Here is a 25193-nt window from a genome sequence, read left to right as displayed (position 1 = left end):
GAGATGTGGATGCAATTAAGGCAGAATCAACGTTTGTCCTTGGATTGTGTGGTTTTGCTGTCTGATTTCTGTATTTTATGCATAGGACAGACCAAGCTGTAGCCTATACACAGCTTGCTCTCTTCCAAGCACTTTTCAGTCTTTGCCTGGTAAATCACTCTGAACCCCCTGCAAGCCAGGTTTGCTGTGGAGATGGTTTGTGTATAGACTCACCTGTATTCCCAATGCTTCCATGGGAGCTGTGGGAAACTCCAAGGCCGGATCCCACACCAGTGCTCTGACCTTCACAGCTGACTTGGGACTCTTGCAAGAGGTTTTAAAACACAAGGAGTTCCACCGCAAACTGAGGAAGAACTTTACACTGAGGGTGTCAGAGCACTGGAAGAGCTGCTCAGGGAGGGTGTGGAGTTCCCTCTTTGGAGACATCCCAAACCCACCTAGAGGTATTCCTGTGTCACCTGCTCTGGGTGACCCTGCCTTGGCAGGGGGTAGGACTGGATGATCTCCAGAGGTCCCTTCCATCCCAAACATCTTTGTTATTCACTTTATCTTCCTGCCTGATCCAAAAAAAACATCATCAGCTCTCCCTGGCGCTGTTGGAGGGATGAGCCTCACTCCTCCCACCCCATTTACTGCAGCACCCATGCAGGCATCCTGCTTGCTGGCACATAAGGACATAATTTGGTTACTTTTCCTGCAGGTGGTCGGCAAATTGTTGAGCTAATCTTTGCATTTGCAATATTTGCTCTAAGATTAGTAAGTGTAACTCAAGCTCATTCAATTGGGAGACACAATTTGCACAGTGCAAAGGCTGACACAGTGACCAGGCTTGGTTATCCTGCTTGTGTAAACAACTTGATGCTGTAATTTTCTCATTACCATTAAATTGCTGTTTTTAATTTGTCTCAGAAGCCTCCATAGTTTGAGAAGTGTCTGGTTTAGAGAGATGTGTAAATTATGTGTGCCCTTTAACAGTGCTCTGGAAAGGGAAACCCAGTCCTGCTGCATCTAAACTGGAAGGTTGCACTGAATTCTTCAATGTGTTTACACTCAGGATTTTCAGCAACTTGGGCTTAAAACTCTGCACTAGGATAGTTTCCTCTATAATAAATAATTAGTCTCTGAATATCATGCTGTAAATGAACATTGTGAAGATTCTTGTGAATTAAAAAGGAGTTACAAGAAAATACACATTCTGTGAAACAAGGCTCTTCATGTGCTCCAAGAGAGTTCCTCTGCTTCCCAGGGCATTTTCTTTAATATCTGAAATTGAGATTTCTGATTTTAGGCTCATCCTCCCACCATGACCCTGAGAGACCTAAGAACAGCACTTTGTTCTCATATGAGTGTGGTAAAGAGACAGGGACCTTCCCAGAGTTCTCATGATTTGTTTAATTATGGAGTGGAGTTTAATTCTGGAGTTTAATTATGGAGTTAGTAGTGTTCATATCCCTGCATTATTTGGTGTTTTACATTGAATTTGGGTGAATTTGTTGCCTGTGTATGCAAAGATGGCTCATCTACACCTGGGATATGCCCCCTGACAACGGTGATGTCTTTTCAGTATCCTCCCTATAAAAGCACCATTAGATTTAACTAATCCTCCGTGTCCTTAATTAAATACTTCTGGAGCAAGGAGCCTTACCTTCTGTGCTTCAAAATTGCAGTGATTACTCCCCTGCTGAATAAACCTTTTTTTTTTTTTTTTGTGGTTGTTTTTTAAGTGGCTTTGCTGGTTTTGTTTGGGATTTTTTTTTTTCGTTTTTTAAACAGGAATTAAGCTGTTTCTCATGCCATTGTCCAGTTGCAAACTGGCTTGAGACTGACTTGTGCCATGGCCTCTGACCTCCAAAACTGCCCACTCATTTTTTTCCTGAGCTAATCAGCTCGATGAACTATTTACAGTTGGCTTTTGGGTCTTCTCACTGCTTCTGCGGCTGCCCCTGTCTGAGTAATTAATGATGCTGTGGCTTGTTTATGGTCTTGAGTTACTAATGCTCTTGGCTGCAAATGCATTTTTACCTCTGGGACGTGCCAGTTTCCTGGTTCTAGTCCCACCTCACCAGCCCAGGTCAATTTTTTGTGTGTAAACAAATTTATCCTCTAATAGTTTGGGAGAGACTAGAGTCATTCATCAGTCCCATAGAGAACATGCCCAGCCAGGTTCTTCCCTTCTTGTGCCTGTGCAATTCAGCAGAAGTCAGAAAGATTTCTGCAGGACAGCTAAAATTAAAAGAAATAAGAAAAAGGGAAAAATAATCCTTTCTTTTTAATTCAGGGTACAAGCAGTCTCAGTTAAAAATAAGGGTATTGGATAGTGCAGCACATATCCAGCCATGAACCCAGCCCTGACCCTTGCTGTATCAATGCTTTCGGAGTAATTAAAGAGGAACCTGGTGGGATAATCCCACCTGCATTTTAACCTGGAGTAGAGGGTAAAGCAAAGTTACACAGCAGCAGATGATGCAGACAGTGATAAAAATATCAGCTTGTGGCCTTGGAAATGGTTTGTTGGGTTGTGTTCCAGGCTTGCCTCTCCCAGGCAGTCATGTCAAGAATGCTAATTCGTAAGGGAAAACTGAGCTTGTCTCTGGAAACCTGTTCCAGTGTCTCCATGCAGGTGTATTCAGAAGCATTCTGCTCATTTCCATGCTTGGTTTATTCATAGCTACAGTTCCTTCCAGGCTTCTTGGGGATAATATTGTCTTTTGGCATAAATGATTAATTTTTTCACAGTGTATAGTTCTCTAGATATCTTGCTTTCTCCTTTTTTTTGTGTGTGTGGGTTTTTTTGTTTGTTTTGATTTGTTTTTTTGTTTGTTTGTATTTGTTTTTTTAATGTGTCTAAGGCTACTTCATTTGTGATTTGTGATTTGAGCACAACAATTTCTGCCATTTTTGGAAGCATTTATTTCAGAAACTAGAAGAAGATGGTCCCATTTTCTCTCTACCTTTGTTGCCCAGTTTGGTTACCAGTGTCTGCTCAGGTTACTGATGGATGGGATTTTTGGGGTGTCCTTAGCAGGGCCAGGAGCTGGACTCAATGATCCTTGTGGGACCTTTCCAACTCTGGATATTCCATGATTCTATGAAATGAAAATGATAAAGGTGAACGTTGTGCTTTCACTGGGAGGATGGAAGTAGATTTTCCATTCCAAACTTTTCCAGGGGTTCTCCTCTCTCTCTTACTTTCTTCTCCCTCACATCCAGCTGGGAAATCTCTCAATCAATGGCAAATTTGGAGCACTGTAGTGATGTGCACATGAATAAAAGTCCCTTATTGTGTTGCTGAGCACATTGTAGGATCCACTAGGCTCCTTGGGCACTCTGATTTCCTAAGAAACTCAGTACAGGCAACTTAAATATTTGAAAGCATCTTCTCTGGAATTGTTAGATGGATGTGCAAGAGAAACACTACAAATACTGGTAATCTGGTAATTCTTAATCTCCGGTTTGTTTCCTTTTTTTTTTTTTTTTGGTTTGAAAATTTGCCCTTTTGGAATGGGCAGGGCAAGGCTTGCCTAAAGAAGTGTTCCCAGTTTGCTGGTTTGCAGCTCTTTCCTGGTTGGTGCTTGCACCTGTAATGAGCATCAGGTGGTACCTTCTGTCCTGAGACTACTTGGAGAAGCCTTGGGAAATCCAGCCTTAAAAATCATAGAATAATTTACGTTGGAATAGAATAAATTATATTCGAAAAGATCTTCAAAATCATCAGGTCCAACCATTCCCCCAGCACTGCCAGGGCCACCACCAAGCCGTGTCCCCAAGTGCCACATTTATGTGTTTTCTGAACATAACTTCTGAACTTCCAGAGATGATGATCCCACCACTCCCCTGATCAGCCTGTTCCTTGACCAGCTTCAGTCTGGCCATTTATTGATTTCATAGCACTGACACTTAAATTCTACTAAGTTTTTGGAAGTAAAAATCCATATATTTGTCTATAAAATGAGGCTTTGCTCTCAGTACAGAGAATATTTTTTTTAGCTTTATACTTGTTTTTGCACAGTATATTTTCTGCTCTCTCTGGGATGGCTTCATTCCATCTTTCCCACAAAACTGTCTATATGCCTACATTCTCTCAGTGAGTAAAATTCTGATACACTACAGGGAATGAAAAGACAATTGCAAAACTCCTCTGGTTTTGGTTTATATAGAAAAAACACTTTTACACTGAGTGGTGAAGTGCAGGCAGGAGGCTGTTCTTAAAGAACAGGATGAATGAGAACCCTGAAATTGTCTTGGGGATGCTGTTATGCAGAGGAAGACCTCCCCATGCCAATTGAAATTCCACAGCTTTACAGTTGCGGTGAGTATTTTCCAGTTAATTTGGCAAAGGGTTAGAGGTGTGACAGGCAGGAGAGGCAGGGATGATGCCAAGAGACAGGTTCAGCTTCTTTGGGCACTGGGCAGCATTTTGCTTGTTAATTCTACTGACTGTAGCAAATAACTTGCATTTGCATCCCTTTCAAGTATGTGTAGGAGGGAGGAGCCTGCACCAATTTGTCTGGTTTAATTATAGATGTTCTACCCACCTTCCTAATTGCTCCTTCATTAAGAAGTAGCTTGTTTCTTTTTTTCCCTAGGAGCTAAAGATAATCAACTTTTGTTTGTTTCTGTAAATATTTTTTTTCTGCCCTTGAGGAGATAATTATTTCTGTTGTTGCATGAAGATGGTGGCCAATACAGGAGGAATAATTAGAGCAGATGGCTGAAAATACTTCCCTTGTAAAAGACATCTAGTATAATAAAATAGCTCCCCTTCTCTTTTGTCTCCTCCAAATATACGTTTTTCTTTCCTTCAGGTGGATGGGAGTTGGGTGAGGGGGTGTAAATCTTTTCCTGATGTATTAAACTGAGGAGCTGTTAAGAGTTCACAGCCTGGAAAGTGAGCTCCCCTGCATCCATCACTGAAATTAAAGTGTTTTCAGATGTGGTGTGGAGTCCTGGGTGTGTGGCGTGGGGAAATGTGCGCTGCACTCCATCACTGGGAATGTTAACCTTGTCTCTCCGTGCTGACTGAGGACAGGAACACTTGCTCTCTGTACTTGCTGGTTAAATGGCAATCTGTCAGCACCAGGCTGCTCTCCTGGGTGTCAATCTCTGATGTGTGGGCAGCATTCCAAAACTTTTGTTCATTCGTGGATGCGCTCACTGGGACAGGGGAAACTTCGTCTTGCTAAAGACTGTAGGAGCCACACTGTGCTTTGTGTCCCATCAGCTGGGGCTGGGGGAAAGGATAAAACTTCCTGCTGGGGCTGGAGTTGGTGGGAAAACCCTCCTGCTTTCAGGTTTCTCCTTCTGGCCATGTCACAGGTGGAACCCACACCTGGAATCATGTAATGGTTTGGGCTGGGAGTGACATCAAAGGACATATTATTTCAAAACCCCTGTCATGGGCAGGGACACTTTCCACTATCCCTGATTGCTCCAAGTGCAGTCCAGCCTTGCTTTGGACAATTCCAGGGATGGAGCAGCCACAGATCCTCTGGATAACCTGTGCCAGGGCCACACAGTAAAGAATTTCTCCTTAAAATCTAGGGAAGAAGGGAGAATAGTGAGCACAGCAGGAAGCAGGATCTGTGTTTAACTACATCCCTGCTTCTTGGTTTTAGTTTAAAGTTAATTTTCTGATGAGAGGATGAAAGCTCTTATCTTTGTGCCTGTAATTGTTACTGTAGTCCTTTTTTGGGAGTTTACTCTAAACAAACCCCACTTAACTAAAGAAATTATAAAGTTATCCCAAAGTATGATCAAATGATCTATTCTGTATCTAAACAGGAGTTTCTCAACACTTTAAAAGCCCAAACCTTGCATTTTGGTATCCTTCCCGTTTGTGAATTTTTTACCAGCCTGGGTGGGAATTTAAGTTTTTCACTGTTATTTGTTCAGTTGTTGCAGTCACTGCTGCTGTTTCTGAGCCCTGGCAGTCACAAGCTGACAAACTGATCCTGAGATGTGTCCCCAAAGGCTGACAGAAAGGCAACCCCAGCCTGGCTGACAACAGCAGCAGCTAAAAAACATAAAATGGAAAGAAATCTGCCTGGAAAATGAAAAAAGAGGGTGCAGTAGGCAGGAAAGGGGGTTAAGGTGCTGAATTGCAAAGAGATTGTGTGTTTTTTAGCTTATGCTACAAAAATGTTATTTTACTTTTATATAATTCATTAATTATTTTGAAGATATGATTGGGAAGGAAAAATTAACCTGTGTTATAACAAGCTATGGGCCTGGTACACAAGGTTTGGTCTTGATATGAGTTGTGCATGGAATCCCAGAATATTTTGAGTTCGAAAGGACCTGCAAGGATCATTGAGTACAACTCCTGGCCCTCACAGGACACTCCAGAAATCCCATCATGTGCCTGAGAGCTTTGTCCAAATGTTCTGAACTCCATCCAGCTTGGGGCTCTGATCTGGGGAACCTGTTCCAGTGCCCAAATTGCCTCTGGGTAAAACTTTCCCTAGAAAATAAAATTTCCTGTGTGCATGACACACTCCAAATGAGTGTCAGAGCTGGAAAGCCCTTGCAGGACTCTATTCACTGAATTTTCAGGTCAGATCCCTTCCCAGATCCTTCTGTTCTTTGGTGCCCCAGGAAGAACAACTGGGGTTTCTTAGGGATTCCCAATGCTGGTGATTTCCCACCCACAGGAGCTTTCTGCCCATATTTTGCAGGTTTGGCTCCCTGCTGGGTTAATGCCATCTGCTGTGCTGGATTCAAAATGTGAAATGTTGCCAGAGTGGGTTTTCTATAGATGTGTGATGTGAGGGCACATCCTGCAACAGTTTGGGGGATGATTTTACCTGTTCAGTTCAGGTTATAATTGTTTATTTAACTCACTACATTGTATAAAACATACAGCCAGAAGAGACTCGTGTCCCAGTTTATGTACAGATTGTCACAAACCCTGCAGGATTGCAGCATCTTTGTTGTCTTGCTTCTCCTGTTAAACCTCGTTGAAATTGGCCACGTTCACATGTGAGCTCTGACAGTGACACAGATGGCTGCAGAGATGTTGTGGCCTCATAAGCTCTGTTTCCTCCAAATCATCTTTCCAGCTCCGGTGCACACTGAAGCCAGAGTGTGGAGCTGCCACCCCACTGCAGCAGCTGCTGCCAGCCAGCTCCAGCTTCACAGCTCAGGGTTTGTTTTATGCCAGCTCCTCTTTCTCCCATCCTGATTTTCCAGCTCCCTGCCATTTTCCTGAAGCTGGAAAAAGCACAGGAGGGAAATGCCCAGCACCAGCGGCTGACACACAATTTTCCTTGGCTCTGCAGGTTCCTTCTGGTTCATTCACCAAGCCCATGTGGGGTGGGCATTCAGCCACAACCCTGGCACCTGCAGCTGCTGCTGCTCTTTAGGCTGAGAAGTATTTCAATTAAACACCAGAGGTCAAATACAGGGTACCAGGCAGAGGAAAAAATAGAAAAGGAAAGCGTTTTACTTGTCTTAAAAAAAAAAATAGTGAGAGGGAAGTTGTGACTCTGTCACCAGCCCTGTTTAATGAGAGATGTGCACTTAATTTGTGTATTAGTTGATGTTATTTTACCACGGGCTGCTTAAGTGGAGCTGGAGATAAACACCACCACCCTTCTGTAAAGGATGTTAAGAATTCTGTTGCAGCTGGAGATTGCGCTGTGCTTTTCTCCCAGAAATCAGGAAGGATAATCACATGGGATTCACAAAGTTGAGGAAAATGTACTGGTGGTTCAGGGCAGGTGTCTGTTTCACTAAACTTGCATTAGAACACGCCCTCTTCTCTCCAAGGTCTTAAGGAGGTGCTCTTTCATCTTAGGGAAAGGTGCACAACTGCAAGAGAAGAGTCACCAAACAAAATTGTTTGATGTCTTTTCTCAATCCCGACAGAGCTGCCTTCCCTCTAACCCCCCTCTGTGCTCTGGTAATTTAAAGTATGTTCCTTGAACAAACCCACTTTTCTCCTCCTGAAAACAGATTCTTTGGATTTATTCTCTCTGTGGTAATGCAAGGATAGTACAAGTGATTATTAACAGCTCTTGGTCTTGTGTTATTTAGCTGATGTTCATCTGTTTAATTTTATTTATAAAGAAGAAAAAGTGATTTTACAATATTTTAAAAATATTGATTTTACAAGACAGAAATAACTTGAAAGACACACAGGTGCACATGACAGTGGACTTAGCCAGGCATCTTCTCACTGCAAACTTTTAGGTATGGACTGGGTGGAAAAATAGAGAATTTTATGGCCTTAATTAACCCATTTTCTCCCTCTGTGAGGATGGGGAGACCCTGGGACAGGTTGCCCAGAGAAGCTGTGGTTGCCCCATCCCTGGAAGTGTCCAAGGCCAGGTTAGATGGGCTTGGAGCAATGTGGGATAGTGGAAGCTGTCCCTGTCCATGGCAAAGGGGTGGAACAAGGTGATCTTTTAAGTCCTTTCCACTCCAAACCATTCTGGGATTCTGTAATTCCACTGTCAGGTACGAACACTGAGATTTTTGTGCCAGATGGTGTTGGGAGAACTGAACAGATATTGAGTCCTCTAAGAGGAGACAGCAGGAACCAATCAAGCTCAAACATTGATGTTAGGTAGACAGAAGCTTAAATGAAGAACTAGAGTGTCTTCTAGTTAGAAATCCCTAGTTGCCATCTTAAAAGAAAAAAAAAATGTCTAATTCAGAAGAGGAGTTTATTCTTAACTCTTGCAGGGCTTCTATCAACAGCTCACTAAGTGCTAGCAAGTGGTGCTAGCAAGAAGGTCTGGTACATTCCTTACAGCTTGCTTGCCCACGAGAGTTAGTTGGAAGGTTCTGAGTGATTTCAGAGGGTCAGAGTGACTTAAAGGCACTCAGCAAACCTTCTCAACCAAATGTTCCTGTGGATCCCACCCTTTCCCAGCTGCCTCCTCCAGTGTCATGCTGATAGCATTGGCAGCATTTGTGCCAGACAGGAGTTTATGGATTTGTCATTTTATGCTACAGCTGGCTTGATAAGCAGTGTACACACCTTTCTATGAACTGTCCCCTCCTCTGAGATAAAAAACAAGTTTAATTAGCTGTTTTTCAGTGGATCTGTTGTATATTTTATGCAATCTGTTTCATAGCATTGTCAATGAAGAGTAATTCACAGCCTCTCTGGAAAGATAATGGGTAAAGGCATCTATCCTTTCAGCTGGAAATTTGTCCTAAATCTCTGAACTATGTAAAGTAATGAAAATTTAACTTGTCCTACTACACTTTGCAACTATGCAAAAATTTTACTTTGGTAATGATGAAGTGGTTCACTCCCTCTGACACCAGAGTTTTAACTCCCAAGAATTTTTACTGCCTTGTGTGTTAATGCAGTTCCAGGCTTCACTCTGAACTGAATCAATTTCCTTTGTAGAGAAATCTTAGAATAGATTGTAGAAAATCCCAGCATCCAGCCAGGGTGGGTATCAACCAGTTGTATCATTTAGCCTGGGAACCATCACTCATTCCCTGGTGAAAATAATTCAAATAATTTATAATCGTTTAAATAATTAGAGTGGTTTGGGTTAGAAAGACCTTAAAGCTCATCTGATGATCCATGGGCAGGGACACCTTCCACTGGGCCAGGTTGCTCAGGGACAGCACTGTGGGAAATATTCTATAAACCATCAGGCACATGAAACTAAACCTGAAAACAGCGCAGTAAAAGAGAATAACGATCATAACATCCCCATTATTGATCCACCTCCACTGCAGCTCCCGAGCAAAAGCTTTAATGCACTCGATGGGCTCCATTTGAAAATGGAGTAACTCTGCTTTGCTTTTGTCTTGAGGTTATTCTTTCCACTGCTGTTTTGGATTAGCACAGCCCAGTGAAGACCACAAATATTTCCATGTCTGGTTTCCCCCCACCACTGCCTCAGATGAGTTGAGGACATTCTTGCTGTTTCACATATGAGACCGAATAATATGTTTTGGATGTCTGTGTCCACACTTGTTCACAGGTGTCCAGGCAAAAATATTCACACCTTCTTCAAGAAATTCACCACTGGGGCCTTAAACAACCTGGTCAGGTGGGAGGTGTCACTGTCCATGGCAGGGGGACTGGAAGCAAATGACTTTTCAGGTCTTTTCAACTCAAATAACTCTGTGATTCTACAAAACCTTCACTGCAAAGTACATGCTTGAAGTTTAGAGATGAGGAGGAACCTTTAAACTCAGGAATCACTTTACCATTGCTCATGAGTCAGTCTGTTAGCTGTTTTCAAGTTATTCAGGGCTTTATTTGGAACTGCTGTGCTCACCCTCAAAACAGAGGCAATAATAACACCAGATAAGCAAAGCTAAAAAGGTATTTGAGAGGAGGAATGTCTGTGTAAATGAGGATGAGCGGCAGGAAAGCCTTTAGGAAAAAAAACCCCTCTAAAGCAAAATACTGCCCATCCAGCAGGATGTTTTAATTCCAAGCTCTTCAGGCTATTTTATGGCATTGCCAGGAAGCAAGAGTGCAGTTCTGCTTCTCAGGAGGCAGAGAGAGACACACACCAGGAAACCTGTGGTAGGTTCTGGTGCAAATCCCTTCTTCCCCAGACCAGAATGAAACAAGGGGCAACCCCCAAATTGTGACAGGCATTCCTGAAGGTCAAACACCTCTCCAGTGCCAACATCCATCTATTCCTTTCCCTTTCACGGGGTCCCTCTAGAAATCATCTTGTACAAACCGCTGGACGCGGCTTTTGGCATCTCCTCCGTTGTTCTCAAAAAGCAAACCCGCTTTTTGAAAGATGGCAGAGGGAGAGCTTTGAACTTCTCTGCATGTTTCTCTTCGCAGCTTGCCCTGCAGTTGTGTGGCCGGTGGGACGAGGACTCCAGCTGGCCTGCTGGCCACCAGCCGCGAGATGGCGATAATGTCACGATAGAAGGCGGCCGGACCCTGCTCTTGGGGACCACCACGAGTGTCCTTAACCTGCTGCAACTCAAAGGTCTGCAGGAGGGGGGTTTAGTGCTCTTCTTCCTCCAGGGATGGGGTTTTTCATGGCCCTGGTCTCTCCTTCCATTCCCCAGCTCCAGCATTAGAGGAGATGATTGTGAGGCTGAGCCTGCCGTCAGCAGATGCAAGGGGGTGGTGATGGAGGACAGGGCAAAAATTAAAATATTCTGTGTGCAGAAGGAATTGTTTATGCTGCTTGAGGTATAATGACAATATAAGGAAAAAGGCCTTTTTTCCCTTTTTTTCCTTTCCCCAGTCTACCAAAATTGCTGCTGTCCTGAGCAGTGTTTGGTGATAATTGCACTGCTGATAACAAAAATCTACTCTGTTCTATTTGGCATCTTTGAGGCAGGTGTGTCACAAACACCTTCACAACACTATAGAATTGCAGTAAATAATGCAGTAAATAATCAAATGCAGTAAATAATCCCAAATCCTAGAGCCCAGCTGGTGGGCAGAAAGTAAATAACTGAGCACAGTCATGATGGGAAACCCTGGATTTGCTGGGTTTATGTACCTGTACATAGACCCAGAATAAGAATGAGACAGACATATCTCTGTGCATGTCAAAGTAAGAATTTAAAGGACTTGTAATTCCATGCCAGAAATCTTCCCCCCTGGAAGTTAGATGCTGGTTGCGGAATCTGCTGTACACGTGCCTGGTATTATGGGAATGAGTTGTGCTGGTGAAATTGCTGGCTCAAAGTCAAGCCTCTACTGAAACAGAGCTCCAAAAATGAAAGCAGGAGTTTTGATATGTTTAAAGACCAGGATTACTGCTGGTAAAATTGCTTTTATAATAAATGATACTAAAGGTACTAGTTTTTCATTGAGATGATGGTGAAAGTCATGCATTTGACAATTATATTTTAAATCTGAATGATAATGTGATAAAAAGTTTACAGGTTTATCCCTATCATGAGAACATTTTCAAAACTGATTGAACTTGCTCAGTCTAGGCTCAGAGGTTTTCAATGATTGCTACATCAGACATCACTCCCATTTAAAAGCAAAATTAAAAATCAACTGAGATTTTAAGATTAAAAAAAGGCAAAACACTTTGGTACAATCCTTTTCCACAGTGAAAACTCTAAATCTGTGATTCAAGATTATTCTTAACCTCATTGTGATTATGCCATACTTTAGAGGAGACAGGTCAGAACACCAGATTTCTTTTGGCTGCAAATCTGGATGAAAACTTTGGGGCTCAGTCACTGACTTTTTGAAGAAGTGGGGCAAAATAGTGGAGCAGAAACTCTCTGAGCTTTGGACCTATTCAAAGGCTCATTTGATCTATGAGTCAGCCCTCATGAAGCTACTGGAGCTCTGATTGAATTTAATGAAGTCTGGAGTAGTATCTTTATGGCTTTGGCTCATCTGACATTCAAATCATTCCTCTTCTTTATCGTGTTTTCCAAGAAGCCTAGTTTATAAAGTCAATTCAATTAGAAAAGCAGCATTAGAATATTCTAGATGCCATTATTTTTTCCATTGTTACATGCCAAACAGAGGGATAAAACATTTTAGAATTGTAACCTGCAGGAATTTTTTGTCTGAGCTTTGTGAAGTTGCCTGTATCATCCACTGCCACTACCATAGGTTCTCTGGCTGTGTAGTCTTGGTTAGATTTGGAATCAAGACACGCTGAGATCTCTTCTGAAATGAGGCTGAGATTTATCTTTCCTTATCTTTCCTTTTTTTAAGCTGTCCAGCTCAGGGGAGTGTTTTAGGCTCCTGTATTGATAGAAACACGCATCAACAAAGACCTGTTCATCTTAGGAATTATAGACACCCATCTCAAACTGAACCACAGGTGATCCCTCAGAGCACAACTACCAACCCCATGAGCACATGAAATAATCAAGCACTTCCCCCAGGTGCCAGATGGGCATGGCAGTAAACCCCTAACCCCTAAGGTAGGTGTCAATATGCGCTTCGATTGAAACATCCCATTCCTGTTTTACCTGGAGAGCTTTTCTTAGCTGGAGCTGGAGAATGGGATTAAATTGTAGCTCTGCTCCCTTTGGCTTTCATGACTCAGCATCAGGCTGGCTGTGCACTCTGAAGCTGAAAATACAAAGTTTTGTGGATGGAAAAGTGATTTAACACTACTGAATACACTGCTGCTACACTGCCCATTTTCTGGTGCTGTGTCCAGCAAACCCAACACATGTTTACAGGCCCATTTCTTGAAATTCCCCTTTTTTTAAGACACCATGAGGATTTTTAATACTGGCCCTGTGTTGTCTCCTTTTGATGATTTCAACATTGCAGGAATTATTTAAAGAGTGTTAGAACAAGAACATCAGCTTCACATGCAACCTTAAACTGACCCTTCTTTGGCCGTATTAACATATAACCCCAAACATATAGAGGTTCTGGGAATGCCCAGACTGTCTGGGCAGAAGATCTGGAGATCAAAACAATAGAAAAATAGGATTAGGCAGCTTGGTTCTGCTCACTGCCACGAGGGCTCAGTAGTTTCTCCCTCCTCCTCAACAAGCAGAGCATGAACACGTGGATATCGAGAGTGGAAAGTTTAATAGTCAGGCTGTGAAATGGCTCAGACAAGACTGATTGAGGAAGAGATACAAGATAGACAGACTGTAGATAATTCTGTATGTTCAGCAGATTGCAGTTCTTTTTGTAATCCCAGCATCACAAGCATGGAAATATTTATGATAACCCAGGACAGATGGACATTTCCTTTGCACAGGGCTTACACTGGAGGAACTTTGTGTTTGATGGGTTGATACCTCAGACATGTGTTGTTGCCTTTGTCTGAAATTATAGTGGTCTAGGGAGGTCTGGAGACAAAAAAAAAAAAAGCTGTCTGGTCATTCAGTCCCTTGGAGATGAATTTTGGGATGAATTTTGGCACTCCCTGTTACATCCCAGTGGAATTGAAGATCTCCACCTGGGCAGTTGCTTTTGCAAAGGCAATTTCAGGGTAGCCACTCTTGCAGGCATAAGAGAGATGATTGCTGTGATCCTTGTACTGGAAAAGACTCATTTTCTCTTAAAGAATCATTTAGGTTGGAAAAGACCTTCAAGATCATGGAGTCCAACCTTTGACCAAATAACAACACATCAACTAGACCAGAGCACTGAGTGCCACATGCAGTTTTTCTTTGATTCTCTGATTCTCTGAATATTTTTGAACTTCTTGTAATCCACGTTTTGATCAGACTTTGGCCAGAATGGATCCTGTGAGTAAATCTGGGAGCGGGGAAAACACAGATATTGATTTTGCTTGTCTTTTCCTCCTCTTTGATGCTATTAGCAACAAACATCAAATATTCACTGATACACTGACTTCAGTAGTTGTCAAATAAACTGTGCTTCAGTCACTGCTGAGAAAGATTGGGTTTTAATTCACTGAAAGAAGGAAAAAGTGTTTTTCTCTGTTTACTTCTCTATGGCATCAACTAGTCCTTAAACTAATGTTTAAATCCCTTGTCAGTAGGCACAGCTGGAACATGTTCCTGTCATGGTGTTTTCTGTGCCCTTTTTGATCAATCCATTTGGGATAAGCATTGTGATATTTTTTTTTTCCTTTTTTTTTTTTTTTTTTTTTTTTTTTTTTTTGCAGGCAGTTTCCAGTTCATATTTTCTTTTTTTAATCAGGCAGAGACATTACAATTAAAATACCATAAAAGTGATTCTGGCAGTATTGCAATAAGCATGTTTTTTAATTAAAGAAAGAACATGGGATGTACAAATAGTACCAGCTAATGGGAAATTTCATCCAATGTATTTTTTAATTGAGATTTAAAAGGAAGAAAAGTCAGCTCTATTTCTCTCTGCCACTGTGTGATATTTTCCTACATTGTTACGGCGAGCCTTCAATAATTAGTCTCAGAGCTTTAGAATCCTCTCTGTTTTGTGAAAAACTGTGGAAGGCATCAGTTCTTTATTTTTCAGTATATTTTTCTGCAGGGATTTAGTGTTATCTGGCAGAGTGCAACTCACAGATGTGAGCATTCCTGGAGGAAGAGTTTTAAGGCCCTGAATCCGTAGCAGTTTAAGGTGTGGGTCTTTTCAGAGCAAACCCTGGTTCATGTTCGGGTGTGGACTGCAGGTTTCTTTTGCCATCCTGTTTCATAAGGGCTTACGGGATGCACATTGGACTCCCAGGACTCCCACTTGAAAATTAAATTGATTTACTGCAACTTCAGCAGCTCTTGAGACTCCTGCGTGACGTTTCACAGTGAGCAGATGTGTGGAAGCTAATCCTGGCCAAGGAACTGAACACAGCTCTGGCAGAGATTGAGCAGAACCTCTGGGCAGCACCATCTCTTTCTTCGAATCACTGTCATGGAAAGAGGGTTTGGGTTGGAATGGACCCTAAATCTCATCTCATTCCACCCTCTGCCATGGGCAGAGACACTTTCCACTGTCCCAGGCTGCTCCAAGCCAAATCCAGCCTGGCCTTGGACACTTCCAGAGATCCAGGAGCGGCCACAGCTTCTCTGGGCACCCTGTGCCAGGGCCTCCCCACCCTCACAGGGAAGAACTTCCAAATGTGCACCTGATGAATGTCTGTCACTTGGGGACTTGAAATGACAGCCCAGGAACCTTTGTTTTCATCACATCCCCGTGGGTGGTGTTACCTGATGCCTTCACAGGGCTCGCTTGGAAGTTCCTCAATTAGATCCCAGATGATGTCAGACGTGCTAGAAGACACCCTGGAGTGTCTGCACCTCTTCCCCATCAAGTCACCTCTCCTCTTCCAAATCCATCCAGGTGTTGTTAAGTATCTCAGAGGTCCCTTAAGAGCTGAAGAAATAGAAAGATTTCTTTGAAGGGGATACATCTATGGCAGCATCTTCTGGGATGCTGGTTGGAATTGCCTTTTACTTGTCTCCTGAGCTCTAAGGGAAGAGCCTGATCAGTTTCCAAGGGATCATGTGCCATCTGAACAGATGGCTGTGAGCACAGCAAGCCAAAAAAACAAAGGCTTGTCAGGCTGGGGAAATGAATTCTGTCTGAGAGTAGTGAAACAGCTGCTGATTCCTCTCCCAGGGATGGATTGAGGCGTCCATCCAACAAAAAGCTGGAATACAATCTTAACTTTTGAATGTGTTAGTGGTGTCCTGGTGGAAATACACAGGTATTTGAATTCAGAGCTAATCTGGGATCTGTACCTGTGTGCTATGAACATGGAAGAACATTTTGAGGGAGGTGCAAGATGAATTTTGGACTCTTGGTTTGAGCAGCCTTTTGGATGGGGCCAATATAACAAAATTCCCCTTTGCATCTTGTTCAGCCATGGTTCAAGCTGCAAACAACTTTCATGGTTTATTGGAATGTCCTGTGAGCATGTCAACAGGGTGCAGGTGACAGATCCATGAAATAATTCATTGTCTTTTCCAAAGCTCATGAACTTTGTATTTTTGTTTCTGTACGCAACAAGATTTTAGTTGCTTTGGGTTTTTTTTTCCTGCTTGGAGGCCCTACCAGGGACATCCTTGGAGCAGAAGGATGAGCAGTAAGGGGGCTGCCAGCAGTCTAAAGCCTTGTGGTTATACAGGAGCACGCAAAGCTATTCCAGCTCTGCCAGTGGCATCCTGCTGTTTGCCACTCAGGGATGCTGGCCAGGAAATAGAACTTTCTGATCCTGAGCCTGGGGAATTCTCATGGGGAATTCTGTGGCTTTGTCATGTGAAACAGCAAGTGAGAGGAGCTGGTAAAAACAAGCTGAAGGCTGTGGGGCTGAATTATTCCTGGTCATGGAGCAACCAGAGCAGATCTCCCCTGCACAGTGATGGGAAGAGGTAGTCCAGGTGAAGGGATGAGATTTCAATCTGCAAATCCCCTTCCATGTAGAGGAAGTTTCCTCGTTGAAGGTTATGACACAGTAGTGATATATAAGACCATTTTATTGATACTCTTCTACCACTTGATTATTTAAAAAAAAATATCTTGAGTTATCCAACACTTCTCATAGTTTGCTGGGTTTAACACTTATTCAGCTTTACATAAAGAAGTAGAATTAAGTCAAATTTGAAGTGGAACTGAATAGCTGAAATTGAACTAAATATAAATACGTTACTTTTATCCCAGCTCCCTAATGAGCTGTTCATTAGGAAAAATATCTTATATTGACAGTGGATGCAAAGTGTGGCCTCAAAAATGTCTCCATGCAAAAGGTGTACTTTGGAATAGGGACCTTGCTTCCCTCAAATTTCAGGAAATCTCTAAAACAGCCTATATCACAGCCTAGATGAAAGTTAGTAACATTGCTTTTATTTATTATGAGAATTTCTGTTTTAGAATTAATTTTTTTATTTAAAATGAAGTTTTTGAGGAGGGATATAAACTGAAAGTGTAAATCTTCTTCATAGAGGCAAGGAGAAACTCCCTGCACCAGTCTTTCCAATCTTCTTAATTTTTCTTTTTTTTTTTCAGAAGTGCATATTGCAGGCTCTTTTCATAGTTAATATTTTGGATACCTGGGCTGTGGCTTTGCATGAGTGAGTCCAGGACACCTGACAGAGAGAATTGTTAATGCATTCCCTTTCCAGATCCTTTACTTTTGAGCATGTCCTCCACTATTTCCCAGGGACTTCAGGAGGTAAATCTCTTCTCACAAAACCAATGGGCCTGTAATTAATTACTCTTTCAGCAGATTAAACCTCCCACCTTATTATTAGGTTTGTTTTCTTTAATAGTTCTCTTTTTTTTTTTATTATTTGGTCTGGCTGCTTCTCCCCTCCTGTGGGACATATGGAGTTGCCTTGTTGTTTTTATTCTTTCTTTTCCTCCTCTTTTTTCCGCCCCTTTGGTAAAGACAGATAAAGAAAGATTTCTTTTCTGTTTGTGCAGAGGTGGAGGCTAATTGCTGGGTTAATTGAGAAGAATGGTGCTTCTGATGTTCTCACAAAGTATCAAATAGCCTCAACATATTTCTCCCCTCTCTCCCTCACTCCACCTAAAGAGACCCATTGAATTTGCACATTACTGTACAGAAGTGATTATGGGCTTAATTGTATTTATTTTGCTTGGTGGGGAGGCCATCATAACAGTGGTTGATTGATTTTTATAAAATCACCCTCAAGGTCATGTGTAGGACTTTGCTTTCCTGTGCAGCCATAACAAACAATTTGAGGGTCACAGCCAAAGGCTCCGTTGAGCAATATTCCTGCTTTCTGCTTTCAGGGAAGGGGTCAAGTGCAATAAAAGAAGGAAGCATAACTTTTATTTTCTTTTTAAAAAAAGGAGAAGACAACCTTGTAAAGCAGCAGCTGTATATTTATTCTGACCCAAGAAAAACCACAGAGGTGTAGAGGGACAATATGCAATTTTTGGACAGAAGAATTTTTAAGTTTAGCCAGAGTTTATTTTACACATAGACTTGATAAATGGTTAAATGAGTCTTTCCTAATGCTTTCTTTTCTGTTCTGTGGTGCTGCTCCTCTTTTATCCTCAGCAGTTGAACTTTACTTTTCCACTGTATTTTCTCTCAAAGACTGAGCACCATTTGGATTTGTCCTGGGAGGTTTTCAGAAGCTTTGCAAAAATCCAGGGGACAACAGCATTGTGGAGTGACCACGAGTGAAGCTGATCTGCCCCTTTTCAGGGTTAAATTTTGTGTCTGACTGCTGCTTCTAAGGGAAAGCAAAAGAGTCAAATACAGCAAATCCGACAATCATAGAAAGGTTTGGTTGTAAGGAACTTTAAAAACCATCTTGTTCCAACTGCCCTGCTGTGGACAGGACACCTTAAGCTAGACTGGTTTGCTTAAAGCCCCATCCAAGCTGGCCTTGAACACCTGCAGGGATGGGGCAGCCATAGCTTCTCTGGGAAACCTGTTCTAATTCCTCACCACTCTCACAGGGAAGAATTTCTTCCTAAAATGAGGGCTTCTGGTGTTCAGGTTGCACCAGGGGAGGTTTAAATTGGATATTAGGAAGAATTTCCTTACTGAAAGGGAGAGCCAGGAGTGTAACAGATTTCTCAGGGCAGTGGCTGACTCACCATCCCTGGAAGTGTTCAAAAGATGCATGGACCTGATGCTTGGAGACCTGGTTTAGTGGTAGACTTGGCAGTGCTAAGTTAATGGTTGGACTCTGTGATCTTAAAGGTCTTTTCCAACCTCAGTGACTCTGATTTCCCTCTGGAAGGGTCAAACTTGCAGGCCAGGCATGCACAGCTCCTGCTGGAATTCCTGCTGCTCCTGGGATGAGGTGGGGCTATTGCTCCTACTTGCACCCAGAGCAGTCACAGCATCCAAACTTCTCAGACACAGAAATCCACAAAAGATATGGAAAATCTTTGATCAACAGCTTGAAAATTTTGAATGGGTAATATATGACTGAAGCTTGGGAAATCTTCTTTGAGATAGAAATGTGATTTTGCAATTAAAGGATAGGACAACTGTCTTCCAGCCCTCCTGGTTCAATGGTACAGCATGGCAGCAATTAAAATACTCATTAAAAATTGTATGAAGAGAAGTGGAAACAGAAATGACTGTATTTCACTGAGAACAGAGCATAGAAAGTCAATAAAGACCTTAGGGAAGATGTCTTTTTTATGTTAGGAGCGAAATAAATCACAGTGATTTACAGTTCCATTTATAGATTGTGGTGATAAAATTATTAACACTGCTGCTATAAAGCAAAAGTATTTAATAAATATTTCTGTTCTCAGTATGGGAAGAAACAGGATGGTAAATTATATCACAAGAGGAAGATGGACCAGCAGTCCATTTATTGCCAAATAATGCTAATAGAATGAAAACATTAAATATTTTTTCAGAATACACATTCTTAAAATCAACAGGTCCAGTTTCATTCAAGAGCTTTAAAACTGCTGCTGGAGTCAGATATCTTGTGTTGTTTTACATGAAACAAGCTGAAATTTCTTCTGCTTCTTCACAATCCATGCAGTATGATTTGCAAAGACTCTATATAAAGGCTCAACACTAATATATTTGTAGGTAGAAAAGTATGTCCAGGGGAAGAGATAATTTACACATAGGACAGTTGGTGTGTTTTTGAGAGCAAACCTGTGGTTCCCAGTGGTTATAGGCAAGAAAACGTGAGATTTGTCTCTTTCTTCGATTAAGTATATTCTGTAAAAAATGATGTAAACAACTGGGGAAAACAATGAAATCTGGCAAGAAAATATTTACTGGATAGTCCCTATTCAAATACTATTTTTATAAGCCTAAGAAATGAGGATTAAGTTATAAGACTTTGTTATAAGCTCAAGAAATCAATGAAACAAGGAAAACCCCTCCATGTGAGAATAAAAAAAGGAAATCAGGAAAAGCAGAATATGAGCAATGGCAAGCAATGATAAGATAGTAGTTCATTTGCTTTTTATATTAGAACTTCTCTCCTTTTTTTGTGTGTGAGTTTTTTTTTGGTTTTGGGGTTTTTTTGTTTTTTTGTTTTGTTTTTGTTTTTGGTTTTTTTTTTGTTTTGATGTAAATACTGCAATTAACCCAGATGTCTGGTCTCCCTTCTTCTTGCTAAGAATTGGTGTTGTTATCATGGAATCATGGAATGGTTGGGTTAGAAGGGACCTTAACGATCATCTGATCATCTTGTTCCACCCCCTGTCATGGACACAGACACTTTCCACTATCCCAGGTTGCTCCAAGCCCCATCCAGCCTGGTCTTTAGCAGTTCCAGAGTTGGGCAGCCACAGCTTTTCTGGGCACCCTGTGCCAGAACCTCACCATCCTCAGAGGGAAGAATTTTTGAGCTAGGAGAGCCAGCTGGGGGGTAGGTAGAGAGAACACCATCAAAAACTGCTTCCACCAGTAGCAAACTGGCCGTGGGATGAGCTGGTTCAGTTATCAGCTACTTCACACAAAGGGACCAGGGTAGACCCTTTGTAAGAGGCGTGGAGTTTCCAGACTTTGGGAATTTCTCTACTCATGGGAAGCATGGCTTGACCTAGGAAGGCACATCCCATGTGCAGTGTGACAAAATGAATGAGAGTCCGCTCTGTCCACATCCATTGTACAGAAAGTGACAGCATCCTTCACAGGAGAGGAAATACGGAAAGAGGTCATGGAATAAACCATCCTGAGGAGACAGACTGGGGTTTTCAGCTCGTGAAAGGCAAGAACAAGGGAGGCATTTGACAGAACCAAAGAGCTTGAGTCAAAAAAAAAAAAATGGGATGGAAATGATTTTTTATGCACTATGCATTTAATCCACATAATTCATTGCTTCAAGAAGTCGTTGAGACCAAATATCGCAAAGATTCCAAAGACCAGTTCTTTATTACTGGCAAATCTTATCCAGTTATACTAATAGTCAGTAGGAGGAAAATGTTGGCAAGAAGTTGAAACCTAATGCTTTGAGGTGAAGCTAACCTCTAATTAGGGATTAAAATGAGATTTTTATGGGATGGGGAGATCAACCCACAGCCAGCTAAGAGGGAGACATGTCTCACACTGTATTTGGAAGCATCTGGTTTTGAACAGCAGCTGGAAGAGTTTGCAGGATTAAATCAACCACTGATTTAGACAAGTTGCCAGTTCTTATGTTCCAAAGCAGTTTTCCTCTCCCCTCTCCCAGTTACAAGTAGTCTGTAACCTAAAAAGTAACATAATACAAATTAAATAGAAATATCCCTTTTCAACGTTAAGTGACTTATTTGGTTAAAATTGGGTTTTTCCAAATACAGCTTCCTTTAGCTGTGGTTGGAGAGTCTGCCCAGGCTGACTGGCCTTGCTCAAGTCTAGAAATGCAGACTGTTGAAGAATCAAAAAATGGACTGGATTAATTGGGTCTTTAAAGAGTTGATAATTCCACAGGGAGAAATAAAGAGCAAGGTGGAAATTTTACAGAATTCAATAACATTTTAGCATTTAGTTTTTAATTTTATTGCACACCCCTTTGTTTACCCACCTCTTATAGTTCCTTTGACTGTGAGAGAGTGACTGACTGAATATATGATTGTGTTTTCTTCTTGTCTTGTCTTCAGGTGGCAAACTCCTGTTTACTGGGCCAGGACCTGTAGAACTGCATGCTCATTACATCCTGGTGTCTGATGGAGGAGAGCTCCAGGCAGGATCCCCTGAGGCCCCTTTCCATTACAAAGCACACATCTATCTCTATGGAAGCCTCCACTCTCCACCATTATTTCCATATGGCGTCAAATTCCTGGCAGTGAGGAATGGGACCCTTTCCATTCACGGTGAGTACATTTCTTTTCTTGTCAAAAGCAAAGGACAAATGAATAACAGAAAACAAAACAAAGAAAATACACAAATTTTTTTTTGGAAGAAAAATAAATTGACAAAACTTTGGTCATGATTCTCATGGAATCGTGGAGTGGGTTGGGTTAGAAGAGACTTTAAGCACCATCTAGTTCCAACAGCCATTCCATGGACAGGGACACCTTCTACTACCCCAGATTGCTTTAAGCCCCATCCAACCTTGGGGGAAGCCTTGGACACTCCCAGGGATCCAGGGGCAGCCACAGCTTCTCTGGGCACCCTGTGCCAGGGCCTCGCCACCCTCACAGGGAAGAATTCCCTCCCAATATCCCATTTATCTCTGCCCACTGGCAGTGGGAAGCCATTCCCTGTGTCCTGTCCCTCTATACCTTGTCCCCATTCCCTCTTCAGCTCTCCTGGAGCCCCTTTAGGCACTGGAAGGGGCTCTGAGCTCTCCCTGGATCCTTCTTCAGGTGAGCACCCCCAGCTCTCCCAGCCTGGCTCCAGAGCAGAGGGGCTCCAGCCCTCAGAACATCTTTATGGCCGCTTCTGGACCCATTCCAACAACTCCACACCATTCTTATATTGTGGCATAGAAGAATTTAGGTGTGGAGCTTTTCTTGAAGACTATGAAATATGGGTGTAGAATGGCCATTTCTTGGTGCAGGAGTTTGGACGTGGAATTCAAGTCCAAACTCAGCATAATTCAGAACACTGGTGCACATTTGTCAAGTTCTTCTCTACTGGGCTATTTTGAAAACCTCTATGTCTCAGAGAGAAGGGGGAGGAAAAAAAAAAAGGAAAAGAAATACCATCTGAATGTTTCATCTCCGTTCCTCCTATTCTTGTGTGTCAGCCTTCCTGTTGGTGGGTGTTCACACCCTGTGCCCTCCAGGAGGAAATGTTGCTGTCTGAGCACAGAGACGCGTGGCTATTGGCCAAAATGATGTCAGGCACCGAGGGTACCATCTGAGCACAGGCAGGGAGTGAGTTGTACCTCTGTGCTGTCATCCTGCCAGCTCACAGGAGCTGAGCAAGGCTGGGAGAGGTTGGGTTTGGAGAGGAGTCAGTGAGCAGATGCTTTTGTGAATCAGGAGAGATGAGCAGGGGCTGAGGAAGGAGCTGCTGGCAGGGCAGGAGAGGTGGGGCTGCACCTCAGCACCATGCCAGGTGCTCTTGATCCCTTCATTGAGACACCGCAAGGCTCAATTATTTACTGCCTGTAAAAGGCTTCAACAATTTCAGTGAAGTGGCTTTGCAGAGCGTTTCTACCCCATTTCCTGGGGGGTCTCTGTGAAGGAGGGCTATTAGAGCACCTTGGCTGAATTGACTGTCTGTTACTGGCCATTGAGTTTCACACAGTTATCCCAGCCCTGAGCTCAGAAATTCCCCTTAGATTAAAGCTTGCCTTCCAGAAAGGCTTGGTCTTAGAGGACATCAAGGGAGACAGAAACCAGCTTCTTCCTTAGAGGCTTTTTCCAGGGGATTAATTTGGTTTATCATCCATTTTCCCCCCTTTTTAAAGAAAAGTATTGAAATTTGAATTTGCCTCACAGCAGCTTTTGCTGCTTCACTTTCTGTGTCTTCTGCCACTTTAAAGTGTCCTTCTATTCTTGGTTTGACCCCTGTAAACCAGGATTTTGTCCTTAGATTGTCAGCACTTTACAGCATGAGCCTTCACTTTCCATGCTTTTTGTTTTCTAGCAATGTAGGAAAAGCCAGTAGCAACTCTTGGCAGCTGTGCCTTCTGTGCTGCTTCTGCTTTCCATTCCAAGCCTTTATCAACTCTGGCTTTGTGACCCCACAAAACTGAAGACAAACCGGGCAGAGCATATTTGCAGTCTTACCTTGACAATGTGATGGAGGGAGGCAAACCCAGGCATCCACATCTGTACCTTTGAGTCTTTTCTCAATGATAATTTATCCATTTTACCCAGTGCCATAATTCTCAGTGAGTCTTCAATCCCCAGGAAAACAAGAGGATGAGGTCTGCAATCCAAGTATTACCTGGATGGGGATATACAGAGTCAAAAGTGGCTTGACCCTTAGTGGGAAAAAACTCTTGGTTTCAATTTTTTATAAATTATTGGATTATTGAAAGGCTTGTGTGGGAAGGGATGTTGAAGCCGTCTAGTCCACCCCCATTCCATGGACGGGGACAATTTCCACTATTCCAGATTGCTTGGGATCCCATCCAAACTTTCCTTGAACACTTCCCGGGATGGGGCAGCCACAGCTTCTCTGGGCACCCTGTGCCAGGGCCTCCCCACCCTCACAGGGAAGAAGTTCTTCCCAATATCCCATCTAACCCTGCCCTCTGTCAGTTTGAAACCATTTCCCTGGTCCTGCCCCTCCAGGCCCTTGTCCCCAGTCCCTCTCCAGCTCTCCTGGAGCCCTTTTAGGCTCTGGAAGGGGCTCTGAGACCTCCCTGATCATTCTCTTCTTCAGGCTGAACCATGCCAACTCTTATTCTATTATTATTACTCAAAACCAATTCTTATTGAAGAAATCATATCAATTTCTTATTCAACATATCCAGAGTAGCTATGAAGTCACTTTTAAGCTCTGCACAACACACAGCCCCAGTGCATGGCTGCAATTGCTCATTCAAACCATGTAATCTACAATTTAACTTAGAAGCAGTAGAAGCCTGCTTCTAAACATGACAGAAAGTAGTGGGATCTTTTACTGGGTTCATATTGCCTACATGGAAAAAAAAAATCTGCTGTTCTGTCTTCAATTTAGCATCAGTCTGGTCTGTGGTACAGAACAAATTGTGGAGCATGACAGCCTCTTTCATATAAATATATATATGTGAAAAACGTTGACATGCTCTGCAATACAAATTTGTGAGATACATTTATACACACAAATATTTATGTTATCTCAGATCAAAATCATTAAATAAGCAGGTTTCCAAATTTCTGACTGTCTTGGCAAAGACAGGGCCAAGCACATTTTAATTCCTTTTCTCTTTCAGGCTGGGAGTGTTGGGGGATGCTCTGCAGCTCTGGTTGAGTTCGGTTTGTTTAGTAAGTGCTGTCAGCTCCTCACTTTGATATGTTAATATGACTA

The 25193-nt window shown here is 42.4% G+C and overlaps 1 protein-coding gene across 1 annotated transcript in view; it reads left to right on the top strand.

The window, feature by feature from the left end:
- The window catches only part of PKHD1 (PKHD1 ciliary IPT domain containing fibrocystin/polyductin), a 237982-nt gene that overhangs the window by 67821 nt on the left and 144968 nt on the right, over positions 1-25193 (top strand). The window contains exons 35-36 of the mRNA XM_030944782.1: positions 10778-10928; positions 21884-22096. Of these exons, the coding sequence (XP_030800642.1) occupies positions 10778-10928; positions 21884-22096 (364 nt within the window). The remainder of the gene's footprint in view (positions 1-10777; positions 10929-21883; positions 22097-25193) is intronic.

Source organism: Camarhynchus parvulus, chromosome 3 (genome assembly GCF_901933205.1).
Source record: "Camarhynchus parvulus chromosome 3, STF_HiC, whole genome shotgun sequence".
Lineage (NCBI taxonomy): Eukaryota > Metazoa > Chordata > Aves > Passeriformes > Thraupidae > Camarhynchus > Camarhynchus parvulus.
This window is presented reverse-complemented; position numbering and strand designations above follow the sequence as displayed.